Source organism: Protopterus annectens, chromosome 2.part1 (genome assembly GCF_019279795.1).
Source record: "Protopterus annectens isolate FY-2018-M chromosome 2.part1, PAN1.0, whole genome shotgun sequence".
Classification (NCBI taxonomy): Eukaryota; Metazoa; Chordata; order Ceratodontiformes; family Protopteridae; genus Protopterus; species Protopterus annectens.
The window spans coordinates 30,473,508-30,499,519 of NC_056729.1; the positions used below are offsets into that span (position 1 = coordinate 30,473,508).

At 40.1% G+C, this 26,012-nt stretch overlaps 1 protein-coding gene across 1 annotated transcript in view; it reads left to right on the forward strand.

Annotated features, from left to right (window-relative positions):
- The window catches only part of ANO6 (anoctamin 6), a 1,522,803-nt gene that overhangs the window by 1,130,183 nt on the left and 366,608 nt on the right, over nucleotides 1–26,012 (forward strand). The window contains exon 12 of the mRNA XM_044061996.1: nucleotides 1,303–1,380. Within this exon, the coding sequence (XP_043917931.1) occupies nucleotides 1,303–1,380 (78 nt within the window). The remainder of the gene's footprint in view (nucleotides 1–1,302; nucleotides 1,381–26,012) is intronic.

Consider the following 26,012-nt stretch of genomic DNA (forward strand, 5'->3'; position numbering starts at 1 on the left):
AACAACTATACTGCAGATGAATTATCAATCCTCTACTACTGAAGGATTCTGCTTGACTCAAAATGGGCTTCTTTGTAAGTCTGAACCTTTTATTCTCCATGAATAAATGGAAAATGCATTGACTTTGTGTGCTCATTAGCTGAAGTGTAAAGTAAGTCATGTCTATTATAATGTTTTGCAAGGATGGAGGCTATCTGGTTTAGAATGAGGATGGCTATGAGGAACAGAAAATGAGGACAGAAGTCAGAAAGCCTGAAAGGTGTCTGGAAACCAGCCAGATGTCTTAAAACTGATGATATGGTTGTCAGGAAAAACAAAGACAGGAATACTACTTGATATAATGCAACAGTAAGAAAACATGGTAGTACTCCGAGAGTGTGAGTATATGATATATCCAGCCTAGAGGCATTTCATGATAAGGCAGTCAACTACCATCAAATAAACGTGTAACATACTGAGAAGGAACAGTTGTGAGGTCACTGGACAGTATTTCTTATCATTCACAGTACAGGTAGCCAGTCACGACTTTCTAAAATCCATTCTGCCGTCTTATAGTAATACAAGGACTGTGTAACTTTATTAAGGTGTGACAAGTGAATGACATCTGCTTTTTAACCATATTCAAGTGTAGCAAGTTAAAGAGCTTCAGATTACATTACCTAAATAAACTGAATTTTTACAAAGTCATTGTAAATGTCAAAATACTTCCTTACTGTAGTGAAACTAAATATCACTATTACAGGGATGTTAGTAATAGCGCATTTGTTACTGCAAACCTCAGGACATCTGTAAAAACTGTTGAAATACACTGCTAACAGTAACCAATAAGTGTAACATCATATAAAACATGACAAATTTCAGCATAACCACTGCTGAATATATGCAGGTTTCTAGAACGATGTTTACCAGTACTTCCTTAACTAAATAAATCTTACTGGTTAATAATGTAGACTTTATAGTCATGATGTACTATATCAGCATAAGGACTGAGTGTAATAAGGAATAAATTCCTGTTTATACAAGATTACTATGTTATAAGAGTTTTATAGTTATTAAAAATGCTGGCTGAAAGTTGTATTGTGTATTGCCAAGAATGGGTTTGGCAACTTGTTGTAGTGACATGATAGTTTCAGTAGTAAGAAACAATATTAAGATAAGAGTTTTTATTATTTTTGATGTTCTTTCCTCAAGTCACTATCTAGTTGTGAAATCTAAGATACTAATAGTGTATTTATGACCATATAAAACTTAAATATTTCATAAAGGATTATGTTCTTACAATGTATTTTCTTTTGTTCTTAGGAAGTAGAGCATGTTCCGTATACAGCCTGTGGGAAATGCCTGAGAATGTCTTTATGTTCAACCGCAGTGCTGTTCGCAGTAAGTCCCCTGTATTTATACTAATATATTTATTGTTATATGTCATAAAAAGGTCGACTTAAATATTTTTATGTTTAAATTTTCCAATATTGACATCTCTGAATGCAGTCTCAACTGTTATGCAACTGTTGTAAACCTATGAATGAAATGCCGGTCTTAAATTTGACCAACAATTAGCTGTCTGCAATCACTGCATTTTTATTGAAAAAAACTTTGACCACTAGATGGCAGTGCAGGATAATGAAAGGTGCCTTAATGCTCGAGTCCCAATATATTTGATAACTAATGAAGTTTTGCTTGAGAAAATCTTAACACCTGAATCTTATAATTTAATAAACTCTTATTCTGCTTGGAGTTAGTCTTAGAATGCTTTCATTTATTTACTCAAGCTTCATCACCCACAGTAAACTCTTACAACAGATGACATCTATTTAATTAATTTATTTATCTATTTATTTTATTTCTATTTGTTTTCCGAGGTAGAACACTGATCTTCATGGGCTTTTTTCATACTCAGCCCGGGACTGAAGTCTGGTTAAGTGACTTGCTGAAAGTCACACAGGCAATGGAGGATGGTGGGTATAAAGGTTAAGGTCTTTCATAGGATTTTAGGAGATTACTAGGCTATCGACCAGGGTACTGCGGTGGTGGTGATGCGGTAACGTTGTCGCCTCAAAGTAAGACGCTGTCCCGTTCGATTCTCGGCTAGAGCGTTTTCTGTGTGGAGACATGTGTGAATGGGCGTACCTTCGTTGAAGGTTGTGCGTCAGAGCTGGCAACTCGGCACGTAAAAATCTACTGCCAATCATTAGCAGACCGGAGTTCCGCTGTGGTGACCCCTAACCGGGAAAAGCCGAAAGACACAACAACTAGGCTATCGACCAGGAGGTCATTTCAAGCCTAGCCCTTTCATCCCAATGTAATACCATAGCTAACTCTAGTCAGTACCCAGGATTGTATTTAGTAATGACTGCCCATGTCCAAGAGGTTTGTGGGCACTATCCACAGTAAGAATGTATAGTGCCCCATTTACTCAACCAGGTTCCTTTTGAAAAGAGTCGTAGAGATGCTCTGCTTCACATGAATTGGCAGTCTATTCCAAAAACATGGCAGGCACTGGGACGAAAATCTGTTCTTCCTATTCAATTCTCAAGCCATATTTAGGTCCCTGGAATGGCTAGCTCTAGTCCCATTTGTTTTGCTGCTGAGTTTAGTGACAAGGCCTTTAGTTGGTCTGTGTAAGGCACGTGCTGGAGTCTGTTGATCTTCTTTGTTAGAAATCTCTGAGGTCTCTCCAGTTGCCACATGTACTTTGTACGGTACATGCCAAAAGGGGGTGTTATACTCAATTATGGGCCTGATTAATGACGAGTATAGAGGGGTTTTAACCTCCTTTGTTCTAGAGACGATTCCTTTGCTAATCAAGTGTGCTATGTAAAAAGCCTTCCTTACTAGAGTGACACATGGTGGTCAAATTTAAGGTCGCATTCTACTTGTGATCCCAAATCCCTTACCACTTCATAAGTACATAGGATATTGTTGTTAATTTCATAGTGTGAATGGACATTGTTTCTACTGAAGGAAGTGATGATGTATTTCTTTGCATCAGTTTGAGAGCATGATTAAGACACCAGTTGTTGGTCTGCATAAGATCCTCCTGAAATATACCAATATCATTTGGGGATTCAGTAATTGCACCCAGTTTGCAGTTGTCCGCAAACGTGATCACCCACAGTCCCTTCATTTTGGCCTGAACTTCTGAGAATTATATACCAAACAGTAGGGGGCCCAGCTCTGACCCTTGTGGCACCCCGCTGGTGACAGTTCTGCTGGTTGATGTGGAGTCACACAGTTTGATAGTGTGGGACCAGTTTGTGAGCCTTCTTAAAACAAAGGGGTTTACATTCAGTTTGCTAAGTTTATTGGTAATGCCTGAGTGTGGGATTGTGTCAAAGGCCTTTGCCAAGTCGAGGTATGCTGTGTGCACAGATTTGTCCTTGTTGGTCACATTTTCAAATAAATTCGCCAGGTTTAACAGGCAGGATCTCCCCTTGAAGAAGCCAAATTGGATCAGATCCAGGGTTTGGAGGTCACCTATGTCTTTATGAGGTCCATGATGAAATGTTCCATGGCCTTGCACATGAGGCTGGTCAGTCTTATGGGTCTATAATTCCCCTGGTCTGTTGCTAAGCCACCTTTGTGGAGGGGAATAACTGTTGCTGTTCTCCATTCCGCAGGAACAAAGCCTGTAGCTAGGCTGTGATTGAGTTGGATACTTAATGGTGATGCTAGTTCATGTTTTAGTTTGTATAGAAGACAGCCTGGGATGCTGTCTGGTCCCAAAGAGACTGTGTTTTTTGCCTCAGACAAAAGCTTTAATGACCTGCTGTTCGGATATGCAGAGTGGGGGAAGTTGAGGGCAAGGTTTGTGATAAGTTTGGAGGGGATAAGGGAGTGAAATTTTGCCAAATATGTCCACTAGCTGGTTTGTCATCTCTGCGGGATCAGTCTGTGTGATACCGTTAGTCTTTAGTTTGGCACATGCCTGGGTCCTACCTTTTGGGCTACGTATGTAGCTGTAAAAGGCCTTATAGTTATCCTTGGCTGTAATTGCTAAGTTTTTCTCAAATTTTCCCTTAGAGGATTTGACATGCTGTCTTATTTCCCTGTTGAGGTCGAGGAGGCTGCTTTTCCATTGTTGGGGCTTCGCCTTAGTTTTCTTAGACAGCAACCTTTTGCTTGTGTTGTAAAGTTTGTTGATGCTGAATGTCCACCAGGGCAGCTTGTTTTTAATTGGGGTTCTGGCTTTGATTCTCTCTGGAACAGCTGAGTCTATACACTTATACAAGTGATTGTACAGGACTTTAGAGTAAGCTTTGATATAGTTACCATTTTCAGATGGAGGTGGGGCTTGGAATGCATTTAAACCTTCCCTAGGAGGGCATAGTTTGCCTTGGTGAAGTTTTCTTCGTTTGACTTCACCCTTTGTGAGTTCTGGTGTTAGTGCCACTTTGAAGGTGACTGATCTGTGGTAATATTTAACTAATGAGAGTCCAACAGTTGCAGTGGTGCATCTGTTTGTCATGTTAGTGAGGGCCAGATCTACCATGTTTGTTCCTCATTTTGGGGGGTTTGAACAATTTGTTCCAGGGAATTTGAGTTAATAAAGTCAAGGAACTTATGCACTAGTGAGTTAGGGCTAGAGTAGGTTTTCCTGTTGATGGTGGGGTAATTGAAATCCCCCATTATCAGTGTTTGGCAATATTTGGATTGACTCCAGTTTGGTCAAGTAGGCCTTGTGGACATCATGATCCATGGAGGGGGATCTATAACTAGCTATGACTTGAATTGGGGATCTTACCCACAGTAACCTGTACTTGCAGTAACTAGATGGAGTTGTCCATTCTAACTAGACGGGAGGTGACTTTATCTGTAATCTAGATAAAAACACAAACTCCTTTGGTTCTCACATGTTTTGCATCTGAAGGTGCAGAAGGCATTGTAGCCTTGCAAGGCCAGAGTACTGTCTGAAGCCTTGAACCAGGTTTCTGTGATTGCAGACATCTACATCCTCCAGTGATAGTAGGGTGTGCAGTTTTTGGTTTAAGCTGCTAGCAATTTTGTTTTTGAAACCTTGCCTAAAAGCACTATGGGGGAGGCCAGAGCCTTTGCAAGCAGCCCAAAGCCTAGTGGTGCCAGGTGAAAACCATCTCTGGCAAAACAGCGAAGTTTGTCAACCATATCATCCCAGGCTGACAGAAACAAGATCCCCTTTGAATGACACCAAAAACTAAGCCAATTATGGAAACTGATATTTTTTTGATTATACTAGGAGAGGGTAATATGCAGTCAAGGTTAAGGACATACATGCCTAGGACACATACTCAGAGAGCTTAATCATGTCTCCTTCATATTGTCCAGTGAGGTATGGCTCAGGGCATTCACTCCCACATGAGCAGAGTCATAATGCTACATGTTGCCTTGAGACCTGAGTGCATGTGTGATCTGACGAATCCTGCACCAGAGTGGCAGCTGACTGACTTTCTCCTTATCTAACCTGGTGAATGAGACATCAGTGTGTCTCACTATGGCGTCTCCAATGACAAGAAAATTTAGTTTTTGAGTGTTACGTCTTAAGGGCTTGGTAGGTGAGACACTGGTGTTGCTGTGAATTGGGTGCTGTGGGAACTGTGTTAGTTGTAGCAGTCTTGGATATTGAGGTCTCTGGTGTTTCGGTAAGTTTTTTGAGAGAACCTCTGTGTATGATGACCTATGTGTTGCATGCTTACTGTGTGTACGAGTAGTTGTGAGTGAGTTGACAGCCTCTTCAGTGTTACTTTTCGAATGCTAGAGAGCAGGTTCTCCCATTCGATTCTCGGCTGGAGCGCCTTCTGTGTGGAGTCTGCATGTCCTCCCCACGGTCGAGTGGCATTCGAAAGACATGTGTGAATGGGCGTGCCTTCGTTGAAGGTTGGGCATTGGGCTGGCACCTCGGCACCATAAACATCGACTGCCAATCATTAGCGGATCGGAATTCTGCTGTGGCGACCCCTAACCGGGAAAAGCCGAAAAAGAAAAACAACAACTACAGCAAGTTATTAGTAGAGGGTTGTCTGTGTGCATGAGGCAGTTGCTGCACTGCCTCAGGAGACCCAAGTCAACAAGGCTAGCAGAGAAACAAGGATAGTCTAACTGTCCATAACTCAAGGTTTGAAGAACTGTTATCACAAAGGGGCTGCTTTCAGGACGGATCTAGTAGATGCTGTGTAGATGGGTATTTCTGATGGGGTTTTTGGCTGGTGGTTTAATAGGTCACAGCTCACTAACAATACTTCTTAGACCGGAAGTGTACTAAAGATGAGGACTACACTAATGTACTTCAGATGTATCCACGGGAGTTGCCAAAATTATCTGTCTGGCTATGTCACACAATTACACAACAGTGAGCAGTGCTGTGTGACATACAAACAAGCAGAAACCCGCTCAAACGCAAGGCTTAAATGCCAGAAGCTAAAAACTTAAAAAAAAAAAAATGAAAAGAACAAATGAGGGTGCTTACTCCAAGTCCTAGACCAAGTCTCCTTTTACCAGACAGGTTCCAATCAGCACACTTCTCTCACAACGGTGCAGAAGGGCCCCCTCCAATCAAAGATGGCTTGGAAAATATGCTCAGAGTACAACATCCACTATAAACAGACCCAGATGCACCAAACCTGTATATGGACTATGATACCACTACTAGCTACACTAATTTAGTGAGAAGCACTAAAACATGTTTTAAACAGCAGAAAAACAGCAGTCAGACACTAAAAATGTTTTAGACAACAGAAAAATAGTAAGGCGACACTAAAGAATGTTTAAACAGCAAACAAATCAGTTATTTAAAACACTGCTTGGTGGGAAACTAGAACAAACAGAACAGATGCTTTGCAAACCGTGAAAAGTAGCAACAGTTACTTTGTAAACAGTGAAAATAGCAAGAAAGTACGATTTAACAGGCACAGTAAGGCAGACAAATACAGTACAAACAAGGTAGTTCAGTTTACAGTATTAAAATAGAGTATTAAATAAGCAGAACACAATAAAAAGTGCAGTAAATAGTATAATCAAGCAAAAAAAAAACAGGCACCTTATGGTTTTTGGGAAGCTCAGAAGCCTCTAGTCATCTGGTGTCTCAGTTCAGAGTTTTAGCTGGTAGCCCACCTCAGTTCAGCTGAGTTCAAACAAGCAGAAACCCACTCAAACATGGTGCTTATATACCAGAAGCTAAAAACTTAAAAAAAAAAAAAAAAAAAAAAAAAATCAAAAGAACCAATGAGGGTTCTTACTCCAAGCCCTAGACCAATCACCCTTCACGAGACAGGTTCCAATCAGCACACGTCTCTCACAAAGGTGCAGAAGGGCCCTTCCAATCAAAGATGGCTTGGAAAAAGTGCTCAGAATACAACAGCCACTACAAACCAATCCAGATGCAACAAACCTGTAGCTGGAATATGCTACAGGTACTAGCTACACTAATTTAGGCAGGAAACACTAACAAATGTTTTAAACAGCAGAATAACAACAGTGAGACACTAAAAAATGTCTCATAAACACAACTGCAGGGTTTAGTTCTAACCCCAGGTTATTGACCAGGCTTAAAATGGTCCTTTAGTGCAGTTAGCCTAGTTTTTACCTGTGAACCTATATGAAATAGCTTGCTAACAGCTTCTTAATCCTCTAAGCAAACTGTCAGACATCCAATTCATAATAGTTTTAGTGGCAGGCAACAGTATTAAAATAGAGTTTTGATTGTTTTGATATACTTCCTTTTTTAAAATATTCTTCTAACGTTATTGTGACATCAAAATGTTATTACAGCCGATGGCATATCACACAGCAAAGGTGTAGAACACTGTCATTGTCTTTGCATGTTCCACACCTCCCCAACTCTATATGAAATGACTGTGTCAGCTTGACCAGCAACATTGTAGCTGAGTTTGCCTGTGATGTTGCCAGTCTGACTTAAGGGCTGGAACCAGATAGAGGTCATGGTTTTGCTGGGAAGAATGGTGTGCTCAGTGAATGTTGGTGGATAAGACTGGTGGTTCGACTGGTGCTGGATGTGTGTGTGTGTCTGTGTGTGTGTGTATGATGTATTTATACAGTAATGATAACAGCATAGGACGTGCTCAATTAAACTGATGTCATAAATACTAATGTAAAATCCAGGTTAAAGATTACCTTGCATTCTTATTAAAAATAAAACAGGATTCAAGATGGTATTGCTTGCTTAACCCGCGATTTATGACTAGTTAATACTACAATTTGTTGTTTCTCTCTCTCCGTGTGTGTGTGTGTGTGTCTGTGTGTATGTGTATATTTTTATAAATATATATATATCAAATGTAATTACATCTTGATGTGGACAATAAGTTCATGCTTGGCCTCTTGAAGACTACTTTGCCAGTTCTGTGTACTGTGAATGTGAATGTGCTGTGTGAAAACAACCCAACTGGCAAGCAGATCCTGAGCATTACCATCTGTTTCTACCCCCATCTTCAAGGGCAAACATCACCAGGGATTTCTGTAAAGATGACAGCTTTCCGAAATATTCTTGTTTTAATAGACATTGCTTCACCAGCAGTACAGTAATCTAGGGATGCTCTGATACTCTATATAGCCTTATTGCAGTAAATCTGGACAGACCACGTAGCTGGACAAGAACTAGTGAATGTGCATGAAGTCACAGATCCCCACTTAGAGAGAAGATGATGTCACAGACATCTGAAAAAAAACAGCAGTGATTTAAAAACTGTTAATGCTACTGGACACCTACAAGAGAGCAGGTAGTGCACATTTACAACTACAGACATGCACAAACGTGAAAGAATTAAGTGGCTTTCTCTCTCTGAAGAGAAAAGACAGTGAGATTCTTGAATTTTCTCAAAAGTTTAAACCAGGATGGTTTAACTGAACTAAACTAATACATGCTTTGTGGTATAGGTAGCAAAGAGGAGGCATCTGCTGAGAATGAACTGACAAACTTTTAGAATGCAGTTGAAGGCATCTGTTAAGAGAACAGTTCTTTTCTTAAAGCTGTGTGGCAAAACTCAAAGCAATATCTGTGATACATGAATATAAGCTGTCATGTCACATCTGTTTCAGATCGTTTTACTCAACATAGTTATAGTGTTTCAGCAAACAAATAAGCATTTCACCAGTCTGCTTGTTGCCTAAACAGAATGCTCCCCAAAGGCTCTTACTGGTCCAGCAGCAATGACACCACCGCAGTATGCTGAGGTCTTAAGTTCTAGTCTCAAAGGAGAGCTCATATCATCCTTTCACTGCTACGATTCAAACACTGCCTAAACAGTGGGTTTTCTCTGTATTTTTGTATGTTTATAATTTGACCTTCATCACCACTGGGGGATGTTCTTCATCTCACATTGCTGCAGTCCTTACATATGGGTAGTCCGCTGTCCTCGGTCGACCCGAATACCAAAGTATAAGGCTGACGTCGGTCATGGGCGCTCAGATCTGACATCAGAGCGTCAGGGTATTAAAGCGCATGACCGACGTCATATCCTCAGTCTTTTTTGCCGAATGGTCCGATGCAGAAGCAGCGTTTGCAAGTGCCGTTCGGCGTTCTGAAATTTTCGTGTTCTGAGTTTCAGACCGAAACCAAGTTGGGCTAAGTACCCCGTTGGGGAATATTTTTGTTTTTTCTTGCCTCAGTTAATTCCGGATGTCAGAAAAAGTGAATAATTGTATTTCTTGTGGGAAACAGATACCGCATAGGGATTACCACTCTCTTTGTATTCCTTGTTTGGGACCTGAGCACGGCGTGAGTCGGGTGTCGCTTTGTGCTAGGTTTAATAAGCGCACCATTAAACGTAGGTTAGATTGCGCTAGGCTTGTCTTGAGCGGTGTAATTATAATATGCCGTCGGATCCTCCGACGCCCACTACCGCGAAGAAGCGCAAAGACAAATCTTTAAAGTCCAGGCAGGATGAGTCGTCCGTTCCAGACGCCGGTTCTTTAGAAACTACGGTGGAATCTGTGGATCCAGCCGAGGTTTCAGTTGAGTCTCAGGGGGAGGCTTTAATTTTGCAGGATGTGGCCTCTCAGGAGTCAGGTCAGGCTGAGGGGGCCTCTCAGGTTGCTGTTCTCCCTTCCTTGCCTAAGGTGGTTAGGCCTTCTCCTTCTGTCTCTAAGGCTCCTTCCAAAGGCAGGCCTGGTTTGCCTTCCACGGGTGTCAGTCCTAGTTCTGCAGGTTCTGTGCCTAAAAAACACATGCTTAAAATGGCAGAAGATTTAATTTCTTTAATCAGAGGTTCTATGCCCCCTCCTGATAAGAGGCCTAGGGTGGAGCCAGAGGTGGAAAGTTTGGAGCAGGCTTCAGATTACTCAGAGTCTTGGCTGAAGACATTCAGGATTTTCCTCCTTATTCTGATTCTGGCAGAGGATTCCACTCCTTCTGCTTCTCCTCCAGAGGATTTTTCTTTTCAGAAACCCTGCATTCTATGAGGGAACATTTTAAATGGGAAGGTCAGGATTTCTCAGATTCCCGAAAGAGGCTTAGGGAATTTTGTTTTACCACAACATAGCCCCTTGGCTATACCTCCTGTTTTGGATGTTGTTCAAGACGTTTTCTCCGAGGCTTCCCTTAATCCAGACTCTCTGCCTCCTGCCAGTTAAGCCAGACAGGTATTACAGAGTACCTGAGGCTCATAAATATCTGTATAAGAGTCCAAGGGCTGACCCAGAAACTATTAGCCAGGGACCTAAGGGTGTCAGGGCTTCTGTTGTAAAGAATCCAGTTCCTATTGATAAAGATGCTAGAGCTTTGGATAGATGGGGTAAGAAAGTGTATACCTCTTCCACTTTAGCAATGAGGGCTTTGAATTGCCAGTTTCATATGTTGAAGTATCAGAATTTTCTCCTTACTCAACTAAAATCTAAAGTGGATGCTTTGGCAGAGGGCATAGAGTGTAAAGAATTACAGGATTTGGTACATGCCTCTGAACAGGTGGGTAAGCATTCTTTGCAGTGTGGTTTCGATGCTTTACAGGCTTCTTCCAGGGTGGCTGCCACTGGTTCAGTTATTCGCAGGCACGCCTGGCTTAAGGATCAGAATTTGTCAGAGCATGTTAAAACTAGAATTTTGGATGCTCCTTTACAGTCTGAAGTTTTGTTTGGTTCTCCTGTGGAATCCGTCTTGAAGAAAATGGAGGACAAGGCTAAGTTTATGCAGACTGTTAAAGATTTTTTGCAGGTACAGCCTCCTAAGTTTAGCAGGAATTGGCCTACTAAGGGATGGGCTTATTCTTCTTCTGATTCACAGTCTAGGGGTAGATCTAGACGTGGAAGGGGCAGAGCTCAGAGTACTTTCAGGCCTAGAACGTGGAGTTCACCTGCACAATCTACAGGTGAGGGCAGGGGCCAGTCCTTTCGTAAACAGGCCCAATGACCTACATTTTCAGCTGCCAGATTCTTCCAGTCTGGCAGCTCCTTTGGGAGGAAAGTTGGCACTCTTCAAGCAAAACTGGCTTTTAGTCACCCAGGACAAATGGGTGTTGGACATTATAGACCGAGGCTACAAGTTTTATTTCCATACATTGCCTCCTTTCAAAGGTATGCCAGACGTTCCTCCTCAGCAAAGGGTAGAGGCTCACAAGCAGATTTCTTTATTGCTTCAAATGGGGGCTATACAGCAGGTCCCTCTGTCAGAAGTGGGCCTAGGATTTTATTCTCACCTGTTTCTTGTACCAAAGAAAGGAAACACTTGGAGACCGATTTTGGATTTATCTATTCTCAACACATACCTAGACATTCCAAAATTCAAAATGTTGACGTTGCAACAACTTCTACCTCTGTTGGGCAAAGATCACTGGATGGTAACTCTGGATCTCAAAGAGGCTTATCTTCATGTTCCTATCAGGCCCAGTTGCAGGAGGTACCTGCATTTTCGGGCTGGGACTTTACATTATCAGTTCTCTGCATTGCCCTTTGGCTTATCTACTGCCCAGGGTGTTCACAAAGGTTCTGGCTCCAGTGATAGCCTTCTTACGGTTAAGAGGAATACAAATTTATCCTTATTTGGACGATTGCCTGATTCTTGCTCAAGACAAGTACGAACTTCTTCATCATCTACAGTATGTGATGGCAGTGTTAAGGTGCCTAGGGTATTCTGTGAACGAAACAAAGTCCAGTCTAGTACCCTCTCAGGAAATGTGCTTTCTGGGTGTGAGACTGAATACAGCTTCCCAGATGGCTTTTTTGACCCCGGACAAGCAAAAGAACCTTACTCTTTACTTCCATCAATTGTCTCTACGGTCCAGGCTGACTGCAAGGACAGTCCTCCAAGCCTTGGGGTTCATGGCATCTTGTATTCTGGTGCTTCCCAATGCCAAACTGCATATGAGGAAGCTTCAATGGTATCTCAAAAATGTATGGACACAACACTGCCAAGATCTGGACACTGTCATTCAAATAATACCTTGCATTCAAAAGGAATTTTTGTGGTGGGCTCAGGAATGTCACCTAAACAAGGGACTCTCTGTGACCCGACCAGAGGCGAGTCAGATTTTAACGACAGATGCCTCGGACAAGGCTTGGGGAGCACACCTCAAGGGAAAATGGGTGCAAGACACGTGGCCTGCCAGACTTCAACATTTACATATCAACTTGAAGGAGATGTTAGCAGTCCAATTTGCATTGATGGCTTTCAAGGATTTACTTCACCCATGACAAGTGTTAGTTCAAACAGACAACACAACTGTCATGTGGTACATCAACAAGCAAGGGGGAACCCATTCGTACCCTCTTTGCAGGCAAGCAATGATTTTGTGGGAGACTGCTCTCAGTTTACACCTCAATCTTCAGGCAAGGTTTCTACCAGGAGCACAGAACTCCTTAGCAGATGTTTTGAGTAGACAGATAGTGGATCCCCACGAGTGGAAATTGGATCCTCATGTATTTCGAAAATTGACAGTGATATGGGGAACTCCAGACATAGATCTGTTCGCTTCTCCACTAAATTTCCAGTTGCCAAAGTTTTGCACAAAAATGTTTCATCCAACAGCTTGGAAAGTGGATGCTCTATCATTCAGTTGGAGCAATCTTCACGTCTATGCCTTTCCGCCTCTGCCTCTCCAAGGTACTCTTGAAGGTCAGACAAGACAAGCCCTCCATGATTCTAATAGCTCCAGATTGGCCTCGACAGCACTGGTACCCTCTGCTGAGGAGTTTAGTACGGGAGCCTCCATGGCCTTTGCCTTCGATTCTGCACCTTTTGTCTCAGGAGGGCAATCATTTCCTCAATGTCAGGATTCAGTCCCTGCATCTAACAGCCTGGCATATTCTGTTCTAGAACCTGGAGGGTCGCAGCTTCCACAACAAGTTTTGAATGTTATTTTGGAGGCCAGAAGGCCTAGTACAAGGAAAGTTTATGCTGATAAATGGAGGAGATTTTTAATTTGGAGCAAAACAAAGGACTTTGATGTTTCCAGGCCTGATTTAAGTGTTTCTCTTCAATATCTTACAGAATTATTGGACAAGGGATTGTCTTTCTCCTCTATAAAAGTTCATGCTGCAGCCATTTCTGCTCACTATGACTGTGACCCTCCATTATTCTCTCATCCTTTGTTTAAACAATTTCTTAGAGGGGCAAAGAACATAAGACCCCCACGTAGAGCTCCTACTCCTGCCTGGGATCTCAATTTTGTGTTGGAAAAACTTACTTTACCTCCTTTTGAACCTGCAGCTACTGCTGAGTTAAACTTTTTGTCTTGGAAGACTGCTTTTTTGTTGGCCATTACGTCTGCTAGAAGGGTTTCTGAATTACAGGCTCTTATGGCAGTTGAACCCTTCCTAATTTTCCATAAGGATAGGGTATCTCTGCGTACTAATCCTACTTTTATGCCTAAAGTGGTTTCAAATGTGGCCTTGAACCAATCAATTCATTTGCCTACTTTTTATGCAGATCCCCAAAATAAAGGGGAGAAAATTTTGCACACTTTGGATATTCACAGGCAGTTGCGTTATTATTTGAGCAGGACTAAAGGGTTCAGACAGTCTCAGCAGTTGTTTGTTTCTTTTGCTTTGGGTTCTCAGGGGAAACCTGTTTCAAAACAAACTATTTCTAAGTGGATTGGCCTTTGTATTGCTTTTTGTTATTCTCATCATGGTAAGGAGATTCCGGCTGGAATCAGACCTCACTCCACTAGGGCTACTGCCACCTCTACAGCTTTTTTAAGGGGAGTAGCTACTAAAGATATTTTGGAAGCAGCTACTTGGAGTTCAGTGCATACTTTTTCTAAACATTACCATCTTCCCCTTTATTCCAAATCTAGGGCTGGATTTGCCACTGCAATCTTACAGGGCATTTTGGCAGCTCCCAATGCTTTATGATTTTGCCAGCCTCCCTTTACCTCTGCTTTGGGATTCTACCCATATGTAAGGACTGCAGCAATGTGAGATGAAGAACATAGTACAGTTTTGTACCTACCATAAATGAAGATGTTCGAAGATCCACATTGCTGCAGTCCAATTTACCCTCCCTCCTTCCCCTCTGTAGTTTGGAATGGTTGTATGATTTGGGTGGTAGCTGTTATTTGTACATGCTTTTTGGGAAGTATTCTATTTTTGGCTGTGACCTTTCTTTTTAGGGCCTTCTGACATCTGGGGCAAGAAAAGACTGAGGATATGACGTTGGTCATGCGCTTTAATACCCTGACGCTCTGATGTCAGATCTGAGCGCCCATGACCGACGTCAGCCTTATACTTTGGTATTCGGGCCGACCGAGGACAGCGGACTACCCATATGTAAGGACTGCAGCAATGTGGATCTTCGAACATGTACATTTATGGTAGGTACAAAACTGTACTTTCTAGCTGAAAGGATAATGCTGTTAGATCTGTCCAGAGGCTTGGTCCAGCAGCAGTGACCACAGCAGAATATGCTGAAGATCTTGGGTTCAATTCCAAAATGAGAGCTAATATCCTTTCACTTCTATGATTCCCAAAGGCAGTGTCAGTTAAGTCACTGATACTCAGTAATGCACATACTGAATAATGTGTACTAAGCCTGTATTACAGACTTGTGGAAGTAATTTGAGCTCTGAGATTTCTAAGGTCATGTGCTTTGTTTGTTGCTAAAGCAGTACATACCACTACAGTTTGCATAATTTTGGTGTTGTGCAATTTTTCAAGCATACAATCCTTCCATATTTGGCAGACAGTTTTATAATACTCTTTCTTTCACAGGAAGAAGAGGTCTCCTAGGGTACAGACTCTGCAGCCCTGCAGCTTACTTTGTGTTGCACAGCCATTTGTAGAATTAAAGTCATGAGCAGTGCCCACTAAAATGCAAGGGTTTTTCTTTCTTATGTAGTAACGGCAAAAGGTTTTAAGGTAATAATAGCCTGTTTCAGCTGAGTGAGAGAATTAGTCTTAATCAAGCAAGACTGACACTGTACATTTTCAACATGGGTTAATAGTAATAGCTGTTTGGGGGGATGATGATGCTTAAACTAGTATTCTATTCCTTGATAAATGTCTCAATGTGCAGACCACATTTTCTTTGATAATTATTTATGTCAGCTAAGTCCTTGCATACATGCAATAAAGCTGTAGGGCTGTTTACTGTAACTCTGCTTTCATCTTTAGAGTTTTTAGTTATATTCTATAACACAGCTCTAAGTACCTAATTTTAAGGTCTAATGCTACCTACTGTTAAACAAGGAAATGGGAACGTACCAGACAGTGTTCTGATTGCATTTTCTGTGTATGCTAGAAAAGAGAAATCAGAAAAAAAATGTTTCCGCCAACACTTTTTTCATCTGTTTTAAGCTGCAGAAATTAGACTGAAACTTTTTAAATACCCATCCCACAAGTACCCTCTTTATCCACTCAGAACGGATACCATGAAGTATAAAATGTTCTCCTAACTCACTCTGTAGGCTTGATTCTGTCAGTTGCTGATGCTGTGAAAGTAATTACTGGAATTATGCAGGGACTTCATCTTAATATAAGCAGGTTTTAAGCTGCTCATTGCAAGAGCCAAAATAAAAATGAAAGCATGCAGCTCACTGTCTTAAACTAAAGTTGCAGATGTTCAATTTATAACAGTGACTAGCTGCTTTTTCTATATTTGGGTTACCAGGCTGCTCTGTGGATGTCAGAAATGTTCAAGGACTACAGAAAGTAGTTTCTGCATGTGTGTGGAAATCAAGCCATGTACTACTGATAGCATTTGCTCATATTTAAAATGAGATCTTTGTTCTTGCCAGTGTATCGGCTAGAGTCTTCATGTTTGTTTCCACTGCACATCATTTTTTATTTTCCAAACCATATCAAGTAGCACACCAGAGAATTAGTGTGCCCTTAGGTTTAGTAATGCTGATGTAATTTCAAAAGAAGCATTAAAAAGTGGTGCAGTCCTGCGGCTGAAATTTTTGAGTTTCATTAAAAGGTCAACTTTTTAGTGGCTGTATTGTCACCAGCCTGAGTCTGGAGATGGTTGCAGGATAAATTGTAAAGAAACTGCAAGGAACCACCACGATGAGTATAAAACAGTTTAATTTAAAAAAGAACAAGCGCTTTCACGCACCACCATGGCGCGCTTCATCAGGTTACAATAATTAGCTAAAAATTCATCCTTTATATATTAAAATGCTCATAATTAACCAATCTAATCATCAATTAGACAAATCTATTAAATCATTTAAAGAAACAGTGTCAGAATAGCATCAAGCCTATACAAAGAACTTCTTTAACATATAGAGCGTAACGCTTCTAAAGACAAACAAAACTTTCATCAACATTAATCAAGCACTAATTTCAACAATATATCTCAAACTAATAATATATTCATAGATTCCTATCCAAGATAGACACATAACGCTGTCTTTTACTGCCTGTAACACATATTATAAATGTAATACTGATAGATGTTAAGAGAATATATCTCAGAAAAGTGTCATAGGGATATTCACAATATGGCAGCATATTTAAATATCTGTAAAATATATATTTCAATCACTATTTTTGAGTTTCATTAAAAGGTCAACTTTTTAGTGGCTGTATTGTCACCAGCCTGAGTCTGGAGATGGTTGCAGGATACTGAGGGGGAAAGACTGAGCCTTTTAGGGATGGCTGTTCTTCCCCAGTGAGATAGCTAAGGTTGCCATCTGGAACCTGGCTGACTCCAGCAAAGGACAGATCAGTGAGTAATGGTTGTGTGGAAGTTTTGGGTGAACTACTGGATGCCATTAGACTTTGCATGCATGTATGGTATATGATGATGTTATTGTATGACTACAGATGTGGGTAGGCAGCGTAAACAACTCCTTTCTCTTTGCTGACCTTTAATATCATTGTGATACTGTACTGTTGCTCTCCTGTAGCATATTGTACATGAAAGTGAGCTTGGTAAACACAACACAAGGCCATTTTGTACAGAGTGCTTACTGAAACCAAACAGTGATGAAACAAAAATATGATGCCCATGAAAGCAAACCCTCTAAGCCTCCTAAAATAGAAAAACGTGGAGTTGTGGGAACATTGTTTGCCCCAGAGTCACAGGTCATATTAATAACTTCTAACTTACACCAGCCCCCTATGACAGTGCCATATTGCATGCCTTCTAGCTAACTACACCTGCTACAGACCTGTAGTATCTAGTTTTCTCATGCATGCTTCCTCAGATTCAGAAGTCTTTACTAAAAAAAAAAAAAAAAAAAAAAAAGTTAAAAAAAATGTAACTTAGAAATCCTAGCTGCTGGTCCTGCCTGGACGTCATGGGTTTATAGGTAATTTAATTAGTAGGCTAATGACCCAAGGGGACCTTTTTAAGCCTAATCATGCTTCTGAAATGTATCTGACCTACCAGTTTTGGTGGACTAAAAGCCCAGCACACTATGGTTGCTACTAAAAGCCCAGCTCACTATGGTTGCTACTAAAAGCCCAGCACACTATGGTTGCTAGACTGACCTAAGGTCAGCTGCTCCATCACCATTCTTTTTCTCCCAAGTCATTAAAATTTGTCATTTCTTGTTCGTATGGCACAACACAGGAAAATAGTTTTGCTATGGCCTACTGAAAACCTGTTCAAAAAAGGATGACCCTATTGCATCCAGTCATCAAAAGATACTATTCATCGAAATGAACAGTACCTTTCAAACAGCAAAATAACTTACTGCTCTGTAGCAAATGTGACACCCCACCACACACACACACACACACACACACACACACACACAGATTAATGCAGGTGGTTGTGCTGCTTGTACATCTGCAAATAATATAGTCAGTCCTGTGTCTGCCTCAAATTGTGAGAAGTGAAAAATCTGTGTTATTCCAGATTTTGGCAAAACAGCTGTACTTAACTAAAAAAAAAACTGATGTTTTAAGTAAATTAGGTTTGAGGTTTAGTATTTTGGTGGCCTGTTTTGAGTAGCTGTGTGTGTGTGTGTGTGTGTGTGTGTGTGTGTGTGTGTGTGTGTGTGTGTGTGTGTGTGTGTGTGTTTATGAGTCTACTTCTCTTGTTTGAAATTACACGGTGTATTAGTGTTTTGGGATTTTGGTCTCGATGTTTTGAATTTCGAGATTATGGTATTCCAATATTCTAAAGTGAATCATATATAGATATACACACACACACACACATATATATATATATATATATATATATATATATATACATAGATATAGATATATATATATATATATATATATATATATATATATATATAGATATATATAGATATATATATATATATTGATATATATATATATATATATATATATATATATATATATATATATATATATAGGTCTACTTCCCTTTCCTTGTTTGAAATTACACTTCTTTGAACAAGAGAAGATCGAGACCCACTTTAGTGAAAGTGCACTTAACGAAAGTGCACTTTTGCGAAACTCACTTTACCGAGCCATAGTACAGTGAGGACAAGGAAATATATCTTTTCTACACTGTAGTGCGATCTCAGAGTTAATATATATAAGTAGCGGGGTTGTGGGGGGCTTGCCCCCCTGCTAAAATGCGTTTTTGTTTGCCGGACCAGGCCCTCACTACTTAGTAGAGTTCAAAAATGCAGTCCGAGATCGATAAAGTGAGTTTCGCAAAAGTGCACTTTCACTAAAGTGGGTCTCGATCTTCTCTTGTTCGATCCTTACCAGAGTTTCACAGGTAACCTCAGTCATGTTCCCTTCTTATGTACTATACTACAACATAACACATCTTTCAGCATAATGCATTTTTAAGATTTTAGTCTCAATATTTTGAATTTTGAGATTATGGTATTTCAGTATTCTAAAATGAATCCATATGTAATGTATGTATGTACATAGGGATTCACTACTGAATCCCGAAATAACACAATCCCAAAGACCTAAATACCGAGATTATAAGCCCAAAACCCAACATTACCAAAATATTAAAACCGCAAAATTCAAAATCGCAAAAGTACTACATACATACAGCACACACACAAACATACATACAGCCTCCCCCATAACCAAACAAACTGCCCTGCACTAAAGATAAGCAGGGGGGCTTCACCCCCATGCACCCCCCTACTTTAATATTCTAACTACGAGATAGCACAAACATACACACAAGACAAACTCACACCCATACATTACAACACACACACACACACACACACACACACACACACACACACACCACAGTCACACCACACACTTACACACACACTAAAGCCCCTTACAAACACACTTACACACACATACTTACCTGAACCACAACACCAGAAGTGCCAACTCAAAATCCCTTAACGTCGGGATTTTGAATTTCGCGCTTCTGGTCTTTTGGTAATCGGCTACATGGTCTCGAGCTTTTGAAATTCGAGATTTCAAAGGTTTGAGATTCAGTAGTGTTCCCGTACATAGATATATATATATATATATATATATATATATATATATATATATATATATATATATATTCTATTGGAAACTCTTAAATGCCTTGCATACTGAAATCCTTTTCTGGTATATTGCTTGATCCTGTAGGCTAATTTATCATTGTCTTTTTTTAACACCTGTATTGAATTATCATTTAAGAAACAGACAAACATACATTTACATTAAAGAAAACAAACCATATTAACACATTCCCAGTTATATAACTGTCATCAATCCAACATTACATAAATTGCTCAATTACTGCCTTCCACTGAACCTCACTCCAACTGCAAAACATTATTCTACATGTATTGTTCCCATAATTTCCTTTTTTTAATGTAATTTGTTCCTACCCTTTTCTAAAAATCCAACTTCGAGTTCTTTTATCTCTGTTACGATATTCAATACTTCAAATACAGCTGGTTTAGAGTTTGATTTCTATTTTCTAGTTATTGCTTTTTTGTTAACCTCCAGAAATATACTTAAGGCCTTATTATATCTAGGCAATATAGATTCTTTGTCCAAAAGAATAATTTCCTTCATTACACCCATTTGCTTACACAATAATTCTGACAGAGAACTCTGTAGGGAATTTTTAAAGTCTGCCAATTCATTACACTCCCAGAACATATGTTCCCAATTTCCACTTTCTTCCTCATCACCCTTCCAACATTTGCCATCTCCGTGAAAAAAAATTCTTTGGAGTCTGCTTGGGGTATGAAAATAGTTATGCAGAAACTTCCAAGCAAACATCCTAAATCTTCTAGACTTTGTTGCATATATGGGAGCCATACATATGTCCTCCCATTATTTCTTTGTGAATTGCTTATCCAGTCTCTCTTCCCAATCTTTTCTAAGCTCTTCTGATTAGTTCCTGTAGTTATTGTACAATATTACATATGCCCTACCAATTATCCCTTTTTTAAGAGCAGCTTCTCTTCTAGATTCAAATAAAAACTCTAGCAGAGCATGACTTGCCCTTAGGATTCCCCTACCTCTTTCTCTTTGCCTATTCTGTATCAGTCCCCGGTAGTGAAGGCAGTCTCTACCCTTCAGTACTAATGTCTTCTTGGCCTCTTCCCATTCTATTACCTTTCCCTGTCTAGTTCTTTCCTTCCAATACCTTGGCTGCTTTGCCACTTTTCTCCAGTAAATTTCAGCCCCTCTTGCATGTTCTCTCTACCTCTACTTGCAGTCATCCATTTTGGCAAAATCTCCTTTCTCCATTCTCAAGTTAGCTTAATTCTTAGAATACTTTTCTGCTGCTTTATGAATGTCATATTCTGCACACTTGTTATTCTCCTTAAAGATCTATATCAAAACTCCCACTCTCTCATTTTTTCTTGAATTTCCTCCAGCTTCATTATCATCCCTTTCCACTTAATTTTTGCGTTATGTGTATGAGCCTTAACTGTGTAGCTCTAACGTATCCCTTCAAATCAGGCAATCCTAAACCACTTTGTTCTAATGGAAGGATCATCTTATCCCACTTGACCCTTGCCCACCTCCCCTCCCAGATAAATTCCTTCAGCTCTTTATTAACTATTGTCCACATTTTATCCTCTGTTTGATAAAAACATACCTGACCTGTATATAAAACTAAAGGGACTGAAAACATTTTCACTGCTTATGTTGCTATCCATATCCATATATATATACACACATTGATCTACATTCATCTTAAAAAGTTTGCCCTTTAAAAAAAAACAATATTAGAGTTAAGCATACATTACTATATGCATTAGAAACAAAACACAATGTCCATGTCCAAGTTGCTTCATATCTGCTACAGGGGTTAGAGATTTGACCATATCTCATAACATAACAGCTGGGAGTAAACTTAGCAACAGGGACATTCTGCGGTGCACAACTCATATTAGGAACTTCTGTATTCGTCACAGGAATGGAAGTGTTCTCTGGAACAACCTCTGGAATTGGAACACTAGACAACTCCCTCTGAGATAAAGAGCCTTTCTCACAGGTTATGTGCTGTGGTGTAGGCTCAGACACCGGTCTCAAATGTTTCCAATTCCACCTAAAAACTGCTCCTTCTGATCCCACAATGTACGATCTCAGCTGTAGACCAATATTCTTAAGGACACCAATCCAATGTTGTCTGGAAATAAAGCCAACTTTTCTTGATTACCAATCTTTATCTCAGAGTGAGTTGTCTGGTGGTAAGGACCACCTCTCCTTCTCGTAATGGATTGAGCGCTTTGCTGGTCTTATCGTAGTAGGACTTCTGGGTTAGGCATTTCCTCAGCAGATTGGCTTTCACTGATCTGTTGTTCTTGGCACATGGAAACAGCAATTGGCTACTGATCTGTAATGTGGTCCTGGTTTGTCTCGAAAGAAGTCTCTGAGCAGGTGAACCAGGATGTTTATCTTGAGGAATATTTCTGGGATTCAAGAGATTCTGGAAAACATAATTATTATCTCATTTTGACTTCTCTAGTAACTGTTTTACACTTTGCACTGCACGTTCTGCCAAACCATTTGACTGTGGGTACTCTAGACTACTTGTGATATGAGTATTGTCTCATTCTATAGCAAATCTTTGGAACTGTTAGCTTGTAAACTGTGTACCATTGTCAGAAATAATAATGTGGACTCATACATGGTAGTCTGGGAATATGCTTTAGCTGAAGTGGTTCCTTCTGTTGATGTGGCTTCGTACTATTACACACTGAAAAGATAAAAGTGCTCTCTCAGCATCTTGTGACATAAAAGGCCTATCTCTCTTGCCCTTCTTTTGGTAGACTTGGTTCCTGGGTGGCAAGAAAGTAAATGTACTCTGGTTGCAAAGACTTTGGGACAATTACTTTCGGACCTTTCATTATGATACCTTTGTCAGACAAAATCTCATCTCTGTATGGAAAATAAGGTTGCACTTCTTGAGGTAAACTAGATTCCTTTGATGGCCATCCTTGACTGATAAAGTGGTTGAGCCTTTGTAAAATTGGATCTGTGGTTGTATGTTGTCTCAGCTCATCAAGACGTGTGGAAGAAAAATTTCTTACTTCCATGACTTCAAAATCAAGGTTCTCATTCTCGTGCTGGTCACTAATGGTTGGTGGTCTGTTTCTATCTGGATAGGTCTACCATAAACATAATCATGGAACTTTGAACATGCAAACACAATTGCCAAAAGCTCATTCTCACTTTGGGCATACTGCAACTCAGTTTGGGTAGGAGTTCTCAGTGCGTAGGCAACAGGTTGATCATCTTGTAGAATGACTGTACTAAGGCCAAATTTCGAAGCATCACAAGAAAGTGTAACTAGTTTGTGAGCATCATAATATCTGAGAGTTGGTGGACTAGCAATTGTCTTTTTCAGACATCAAATACTCTTTGGTGTTGCTCTAACCAAGACCAAGATGCATCTTTATGTGGCAGCTCTCTGAGTGGTGCTGATAGTTGGCTCAAATCTGGAATGAATTTGCCTAGGTAGTTAACCATGCCAAGAAAACTTTGCAGGGCTTGAACATTGTCTGGAGCTGGCATCTCGAGAATAGCTGTTTGCTTTGCAGGGTCTAGTGGTAAGCCGGTACTCGTAAATAAGTAACCTCTCATAGCCTGAATTTGCATTTGCGTGGATTGAGCTTAAGATTCACTTGACGTGCCATTTCTAGAACTTGTCTGAGGTTTCTGTCATGTTTGGCTTCATCACAATTTTTTACTAGTATCCTGTCTACTATAATAGCACAAGGATACCCAGACAAATATTGCTCCATTGCATGCTGAAAGACTTCACTTGCAGAATTTATCCCAAATGGCATTCTCAAAAATCTGTACCTGCCAAACAGAGTACTGAAAGTAGTGAGCAATGATGATTTTGTTGTCAAGCTGAATTTGCCAAAATGAACACTTTGCATCTACTACAGAAAAAATAGTGGCATTTGGCATCAAGGGTGCGACTTTGACTGTGCGCATTGGCTGATGAGGTCTTTTTAGCTCGTTGTTCAAATCTCCTGCATCAATACATATTCTTATGTCATCTGAATTTTCTTACAAGCTATCACCATGGAACATACCCATTCAGTTGGAGTTTTGACTGGACAAATCACATCTTGTCGCACTGTTTTATCTAACTCGGCCTTGACTCTGTCCTGCATGGTTGTTGGAACTTTACATGCTGACCTGATAACTGGACTGACCTCTGGGTCTAACGTCATGGATTACGCAACTGGAAGTTTGTCTAGTTTGTTTTGAACAGATCAGCATAGGTAGAAAAAATGTGCTGAGAAAAATTAGAGTAGTGGTCTCTTATGCTAACTTGATGGACTTCCTTATTAAAGGAAAGTCCCATTTTCAAACTGTTTCTGAGCTCTAATAATGACTGGGCATGCCCGTTGACCATATAAAATAATGAGTCATAGCTTTTTCCATCAGAGTAACATGAAAGCAGTACTGAGCTTTCAGTTTGAATTTCTTCACTTCCATAAGCAACAAGCTTCCACACCTTGCCAGATCAAGCCTTTCACCATGACACACTCTAGCAAATGTTTCTGCAGACATAACATTGCACTTTGAACCTGTGTCAACTTTAAGCTCTGTGGGTTTGCCATTTATCTGAACAGTACAAAATACTTCATTCTTTGCCCTTAAATCTACTGCATTGACTGTTTCATGAAGGACTGACACACCATCAACATAAAAAGTGGCCTGTGACCCTACTCCATAGCTTTTTAATTGATCAACTCGTTTCTTAAAATGTTCCCTTTTGATAAAAGAATGTGGGCCTTTTGATTTACAAAGTTATTTGAAATGATTCCACTTATTGCATTTGTGGCATTGCTGATGAAAAGCTAAACATTTTTTTCTTTTAGAATCATGATTTCCACCACAGTTAAGACAGTTGGCTATGAAACTGGGTTGCTGCCCATGCTTTGAGTTTGCTGACTCACTCTTATGCTTCACTGAGACAGTGAGACTGTGTGATTTCTGGAATTTGCTAGAAAGTTCTGGGGTTTACCAGTGAGTGCTGCAGGGGTCACAGTTGCTGCCACATGCTTGGGCCTGTTTCTCTTAACCACATGCTGCATACTATCAACATGAGCTTTTTCACTGTGCCTTCTAGAGCTATTCTCATTTGTAAGCATATTTGTGTGCTTCTCTGTGAGCTCATATATCTGACAAATCTCAATGGTCTTATTCAAAGTTAAATCCCTGTCTTGAAGCAAATTTTTCTTACAGCATCATCTTTTATGCCACACACAAGTCTGTCCTTTATCAGCTCATCTAAGTCACCAAATCTGCACATTTTAGCCTTATTTCTCAGGTCAGTTATATATGCTGCAAAAGTTTAACCAGGCTTTTGATTTCTTGTGTAAAATAAGTGCCTTTCCGGTGTAACATTTGTCTGGGGGTTACACATTTCTCTAAATTTACGTTTTAAGCACTCAGGGTCCTCGCTTGACTCAGCCGGCACACTAATATGACAGTTTCCCCTTCTCCTGTATAGACAGCAGGTGCATATACAAATGAGGGCTCCCTTTCTATAGCTTCTGGGCCAGCTAAATTAAGTAGAATAAATGCCTTTGTGTGGTCATCTTTATCAGAAAATCCAGCCTGTATGAAAATGTCCAACTCTTGCTCAAAAACTCTCCAGTTCTCAGCAATATTATTGTCAAACACAAGTGCACTGTTTTTTCAAAATCCTTCTGCCATGCCCACAAAGTATACACAAACATACTGGGGATAACTCTGATATTTTTTGCTTAGTATGAAAATGCATATTCGCAAAGCATGTATTGAAAAATGAGGTAATTTCCTTTTATTTTATTCGTTTTATGCAATTTGGACTATATTTCAAACATTTTCCATAGTAATTTGAATATGTTTATCAATATCATGCATATCAGTTTATGCGAATATTGTTTAGAACTTTCTATATGCCCTGTTTCATATTATATGAAAAAGCAATAGTGCTGAGACAGTTTTAATACCTGGAATTCGTTTCTGACCTGTTTTGTGAAGTTCGCGCATTTAAGAATGATCCAATCCTGTATATTCCACCAGCATCTAAACAAGTGCCTTAAGTCATTTTAGCCAAGCCATTTCTGACCTCATGCCCCTTCTGTATGCTTCTTCTAACTCCATGGCCATTTAGATATACCGCTTCTGACACCATGTCCTTTAGACATGCCACTCCTGGCACCATGTTGCTCGTTCGTCTCTAACGCATAATACAAGGAGGCTTG